At 50.8% G+C, this 6,284-nt stretch overlaps 1 protein-coding gene across 12 annotated transcripts in view; it reads left to right on the top strand.

Moving 5' to 3' along the window:
• The window catches only part of LOC127054120 (RNA-binding protein 4B-like), a 92,205-nt gene that overhangs the window by 61,096 nt on the left and 24,825 nt on the right, over nucleotides 1-6,284 (top strand). For 6 of the 12 annotated variants that reach the window (XM_050959863.1, XM_050959861.1, XM_050959850.1 and 3 more), the window contains exons 1-2: nucleotides 203-290; nucleotides 944-1,366. The exons of 5 other annotated variants lie outside the window; for them this stretch is intronic. In XM_050959863.1, coding sequence (XP_050815820.1) covers nucleotides 955-1,366 — 412 coding nt within the window. In that variant the 5' untranslated portion in view covers nucleotides 203-290; nucleotides 944-954. Of the gene's footprint in view, nucleotides 1-202; nucleotides 291-943; nucleotides 1,367-6,284 lie in introns of those variants that run through there. One more of the 12 variants, XM_050959854.1, reaches the window with a different exon arrangement.

Below are 6,284 nucleotides of genomic sequence, written 5' to 3'. Positions count from 1 at the left end.
ATTGGCTGCACTCCCCTCATGTGACCGGAACCCACGCCTATCGGAACGCCATTGGCTGGGATGTCCGCCTTACAGACGGCCGGTCGTCCCCACAACGCATTGTTGTGACGTAAACTTCTACTTGTCCAATAACAGCTCGCTGATAGCGAGCGGAAACCAATAGGAGCGTGGCGTTGAGAGAATGGGGTGGGAGCAGACGGGGTCAACGACGGGGCGGAGCGGGTACGAGGCACCGCCATTTTGTTATCGTCATCGAGACAAAACTGTGGCCTGAGGAAGAGCTGTTGGTGGTGAGAGACCCGAGTCTCAGTCCCCCACTTTCCCCCTGCAAACGGGACCGGGCAGGAATAGAACCCCAGCCTCCCCCCCGCCGACCCACTAGATTCTGTCTCCCCCTAGAGCTGGGATAGAAGCCAGGGGTCCTGGCGCCCAGGCCTGCCCCGACCCACTAGACCACCCACTCCCAGAATTGGGAAGGAACCCCGGAGTCCTGGCTCCCAGCCCCCTTTCATCCATTTTAACCACTAGACGGCCCGCCCCCGAGCTGGGCTAGAATTCAAGAGGCCTGACACCCAGCCTCCCTTCCACCCCCCGTTTTAATGACTGGACCCCTGACCCACTAGACCTTTACCCTCCCAGAACTGAGCTAGAGTCCTGGGAATGCTCAACTCAATTACTACAGATTACTTTGTCTTTAGTTACAATTAAAGAATAACTAGCTGAATAAAAAGTGGCCCTCTTAAGTCTGGCAATATAACTTGAGAGCTGATATTTGAAAGCAGGAGGCTTCTGTTCCAGGAATTAAATCTTGTTACCTTTAAAAACAAGTCTTTCAGCACTGTGTGGCCTTATCCCCAGCTGATGTGTTTTGGCAAGGGACACTGGAAACTAAGTCAAACTCTTACTTGTGCTAGTGCCTCATCTTCAGCTATTCCACCCACAGGCTCTGTTGAGATGGTGAAACTCTTCATTGGGAATCTGCCCCGGGAGGCAACGGAGCAAGAGATCCGGTCGCTCTTTGAGCAGTACGGGAAGGTGCTGGAATGTGACATCATCAAAAATTATGGCTTTGTGCACATTGAAGACAAGACAGCAGCCGAAGATGCCATTCGTAACCTGCATCACCACAAGCTCCATGGTGTCTGCATCAATGTGGAAGCCAGCAAGAACAAGAGCAAGGCCTCCACCAAGCTGCATGTGGGCAACATCAGCACCACCTGCACTAACCTGGAGCTGCGGGCCAAGTTTGAAGAGTATGGCCCAGTGATCGAGTGCGACATAGTGAAGGACTATGCCTTTGTGCACATGGAGCGGGCTGAGGATGCGGTGGAGGCCATCAGGGGCCTAGACAACACAGAGTTCCAAGGTGAAACATGAACCAGGGCAAGTGCAGCCTTCGCTAGGACTAGGTAGTGCCAGGTTTTGTCCAGAAGAGCAGGTCAGGTGGGAATGCAGGATATCGAGGCTATATCTCTGAGTGTGACGCCAAGGTATGGGGAGGGTCTGCTCGAGATGTGAGCTCTCACTCCTGACGTTAATTGTTACAAAGTAACTGTGTGAGCCAGATTCTGTATTAGAGAGTGCACAGAAGACATCTTTGAGTCTGTGCGTTGTTCAACTAAGCTGTCTGCATTATTCCTCAGAGGACTTTGCATTTGTTTCTTCTACCCTGAGTTGCTTACATCTTGTAGAATGTTTAGGCTGCTCATCCTAGATTTCACTGTAGTACCAGCTACCTGTGTGGTTGGCGGGGGAGGGGATGAGAAATCCACAGGGGAGGAGGATAGAATACTCCTATGAGGTGCGGGGAGCGGATGGGAGACACCCAGTCTCTTTTTCCATCCTCTGTTCTGGGATAGTCTCACTCCCCCCGTCTGCCTCCGTTTCCCTTCTGTCTAGTGTTTCTCATATTGCTGAAAGAAGATGGAAATGTTGGGCCAGGTGGCAGTGCCAGACTCAGTGTTGTCTGAGGAATTAATGTATCTTATAAAGTGGCATTGTCCAATTATGTGGGGCCTTAAGTTTCCTGCTTAGTTACAGAGCATTGCTGTAGCATTCTTGGAGGCTTTGGCCCCATTGTGCTAGGTGCTGTGCAAATCCATAGCAAGACAGTCCCTGCCCCCAAAAGCTTACAGTCTAAGACAAGAGATAGCAGGAGGATACAGTACTGAAATGTGGAGAACACAGGGTAACAGTGAAATCAGCAGCTGCCCCAGCATGGCAGTCTCTTAACCATTCTTCTGTCTTTAGGCATCGCAGCAGAGGATAGTCTTAAGGAGGACAATGTGGGTGGCTTTGTGGGTTTTGAATGGGGAGTTTCTTCTGTGCACCATCATAAACCTGTAAAGCAGCCCCAACTGAAGTCAGTATAGTACAGGGCCCTATGGGTCTTCCCTTCCTCAGCTTGGTCGCTGGCACTGGAACTTGGAGGAAGTGAGTAGCTGAACCTGCCTTCCCTACCATCCTTGTAGCTGTTCCAGGGAAACGGGAAGTGCCAAACATGCTGAGCAGGATCCTTCTCTCCTGAAAGGGGAGGCTTTGTGTGTTTGTATGTGTGTGTTGGTCTTTGCTTTCCCTGGTAGGCTCTGAACTTTACCTCACTCAGCTCTTCTGAGGCCGGTGACTGGAGAAAGTTGGCTCCAGCATTGCTACAGCAAAGCTGTTTTAGTTGTAGACGTGTGCAGTGGGGCTGAAGAAGATTGGGCTGCAAGGGAAGTAGGACCAAATCTAATCTTTGAGGACAAGAGGAGAAAGATGGAAGTGATTGCTTGGGGTGAGGGGATTGTCTTTCTTGATCCCCAGTCTTGCTAACTGAATTATTACCAGAAAATCTCACCTTTCCCCATGAGTTGTCCATTTTCCCTCACATTAATCGTGTGCGTATGTGAAATGTAACTGCCTCAACACATGGAAACAAGCTCCGCCATTGTCCTGCTTCTCTTACTGGTGGAATCAGCACCTCCATGTGGAACCATAGGGTTAAAAAACACATTTCAAGGTTGTTTTTACTCCCTTTATGCCTTGTATCTTACTAACCAAGGGATTGCTGGGCACATCAATCCCCTTTACTACCAGTACTCATTCTGTTTGCTTTTGGACAATGAAAATAGACTAGCCCAACGTTTCTAAAATGTGGCCACCAGGGGCTTTTTGTGTGGCCATGACAGCCTCCTGGGTGGTAATGGGGGGCAGTGGCGTAGCAAGGTGGAAGGAACAGGGGGAGTGATCCCAATAAAAGGCGCCACCTGCTGCGGCGCTTTTACTCACCTGGTTGCGCTTTTTACTGAGGGGGCAGCGCTCTGGGTCTTCAGCAGCACCTCGGTGGCGGGACCTTCACTCGCTCTGCGGGTCTTCGGCGGCATTTTGGCGGCGGGCCCTTCAGTGCCACCGAAGACACTCGGAGCTGGTGAAGGGCCCGCAGCCGAAGTGCTGCTGAAGACTCAGAGCACTGCCGGGTGAGTAAAAATTAAAAAGGTGCCAAGAAATTTTAAAAGCACCACTTGTGCTCAGTGGGAGAGCCGCGGCTGCCCTGCTCTGCCACCAACTAAGCTACTGATGGGGGGGCAAAGCATCAGCACCTCCTCCTCCCTCCTTGTTGTTCCTGGCCCTGCACCGCTTCTGGAGAGAGGTGGCGCACAACGCTGCAGGAGCAAGGTGAGTTCTTGACCCACCTTGGGGGGGAAGAGGTTTGTGTGGCAGGCTGCACTGGTGGAACTTCAGGACCCTGACTATGCAGCCCTGGGATCCAACCGCAGGGCAGCGGGTACTGAAGCCCCCCGCTCCCGTGGCTCTGGCCATGCTGCCAGCTGTGGGGCTTCAGCCTCCAGCCCCTGGTTCCAGCTGTGTGGCAGCAGGCATTGGCTCCTGGCTCCAGACGTGGAGCTTCTGTCGTCCTCTCAACCCCAGTTCTGGCCGTGCAGTGGCAGGCGCTGGCCCTGGGCTCCAGCCACGCAACCCTAGCCTCTGGTGCTGATCCCCTGCCCCAGCTGCACGTCACCAGGTGCTGACCCACAGCTCTATTTCCAGATTCAAGCCACGCAGTAGTGGGAGATGGCCCCGGCTGCAGACCCCTGGCTGCACAGCAGCAAGCGCTGGCTCCAGCCACGCAGCGGCGAGTGCTGACTCCTTGCTCAAGCCGTGCATTCCCAGCTCTGGGCTCTAGCCATGCGGCAGCAGGCACTAACCATGGGCACTGACCCACAGCTCCGGCTGCACGGCAGCAGGCTCCAATCCTTGGCTCCAGCCATTCAGTTCCTGTCCCCCCAGTTCTGAGTTCTGGCCTTGGGCACTGAGCCCCAGCCCTGGCCGCATGGCAGAAGACACCAGGTCCTGGCTCTGGACTCACAACAGTGGGGCTTATAATCCACTTCCATCACCCGTGGCCCCTACTGCCTCCCAGAACCCTGTATCCATCCCCCCCCCCCCCCCCGAGGACTCTGCTGCCTTACTGGCCTCTCATCCATTCTCCCCACCCCCCCCACCCCACAGCCTTGGGGCCCCAGCCCCACATCCATCCCATCATCGCCACTGGTCCCTGCTGCCTCTCCCTTTCCCCCTCACCCTCCATCCAGGGCTTAATGGGTCCTGGGGCTTGCCGAGAAAAGTGATACTAACAAACATGGAAATACCATTTTTCACAGCTTATTTACTAGCTATCTGAAAAGTAATACCTGTATGTTTGTTAATAGCACTTAGCTACCTGGGAGGCTATGAAAAATGATACTAAGTTTGCTGTGATAGTAACAAATATCACTTTTCACAGCAAGCCCCAGGACCCATTAAGCCTTGGATGGGGGAGCCAAAGGGGTAGGCAGCATTGTTTTTGTTGTTGAGTCTGCCAAAAAAACCTACAAATATACATTACAGTGATTTGAGTGTGTATCTGTGCATATTTAATTGCTTTTTCTAAAGTTAATTACGTATTTTAGGGAAAAAAGGGTCAGTGTGGGCACCAGTGAGAGTTGGTGACCTGAGGCCACCAAAAAAACTTGTTGCAAGAACCCATGGACTAGCCTGTGTTGGTGCTACAGATGCTGGCCTGATCACTGAAATCAAGACCAAAATATCGACTTAAATGGGACAGGAGCAGGCCCTTCTGAGAGGAATGACTGGCCTACAGTTATGCTGTTATGGACCGTACCAGAGATTCTGAGTTCAAATGCTGGAGAAGCTCTTGAGGTGGAAGAGCAAACTTTTGGACCTTGAATTTTAAGTCTTTAAATCAAGACTTGATGTCTTTCTAAAAGTTAATGCTAGAGCTCAAACAGAACCTCTGGGCTGGATGCAGGGATGACTGGGTGAAGTTCTCTGGCCTGTGTTAGGCAGGAGGTCAGGCTTGGTGGTCAGAATGGTCCCTTCAGGCCTTAATCTATGATGGTCAAATCCAAACACATTTTCCACTAAAATGTAGTATAAATGTTTCCTCTGGGGTTTTGTAAAGCCATTTTTAGCCCAGCCAGAGTCCTTGGCTTGAGCTATCTGATGTTATTCTAATTCGGGTAAAATAGTAGTTAGAGGAGGGTTTATGAGTGAGTTTTTTAAATAAATGCAAAGTCCTTCAAAAAGCAGAAGCATCTTCTCAATGCCACCTCCCTAGTAGCTGCTTTTGGGGATTTTCAAGTTTAATGTGAGTTTTCCAAAAGGGTGGTCTTGTTCTGTGCAGGGCCAGGTATGATGTCAGTGAGTTCTCGTTAGAATTTGAAGCTCCTCAAGGAAATATTTTCTGGAGCGGGGTTGGTAAGTGGGTAGCATTTGTGGAGTGGGAGTGGTGGTGGGAGGAATAGCATTTATTCAGAAAATATGTAACTTTCCTTGATTTTGCACTGTCCCTCATTGTGACTTGACAAAGGATGGTGCTTGCTCTTTCTTGCTTCAGAGTAGAATGTCTTTGGTGCATAATTTGGTCTGGATTTATTGGGCTGATCGAAGATGGGTCTGAAAGAGACACCTGTGGCATAGTAAGTGCCATGGAGTCAAGGGATATTTGCAGGGCCTTTCTGGTACATGCATGGCTGCTTCTGTCTATGATCAGACAGCTTGGCTTTTGTGTGAGTGAAAAACAAGTATCTTCACACACCCCTCCTGGTGTTTTAAGAGACTGTCTGAGGCACATATCCTCAGCTCATCTATCTCCAGCTTCTTCAGGCCTTTCCATGGCTATTAATTGCAATAGGGGATATTTACTTTGTAGACATTAGGAAAAATTTCCTAATTTTCAGGGTAGTTAAGCACTGGAACAAATTACCTAGGGACATAGTGGAACTTCCATCATTGGGAGTTTTTAA

The sequence above is a fragment of the Gopherus flavomarginatus genome, chromosome 6, assembly GCF_025201925.1.
Source record: "Gopherus flavomarginatus isolate rGopFla2 chromosome 6, rGopFla2.mat.asm, whole genome shotgun sequence".
Classification (NCBI taxonomy): Eukaryota; Metazoa; Chordata; order Testudines; family Testudinidae; genus Gopherus; species Gopherus flavomarginatus.
The sequence above is the reverse complement of the archived record's forward strand: the minus strand, read 5'-3'. Positions and strand labels throughout refer to the sequence as shown.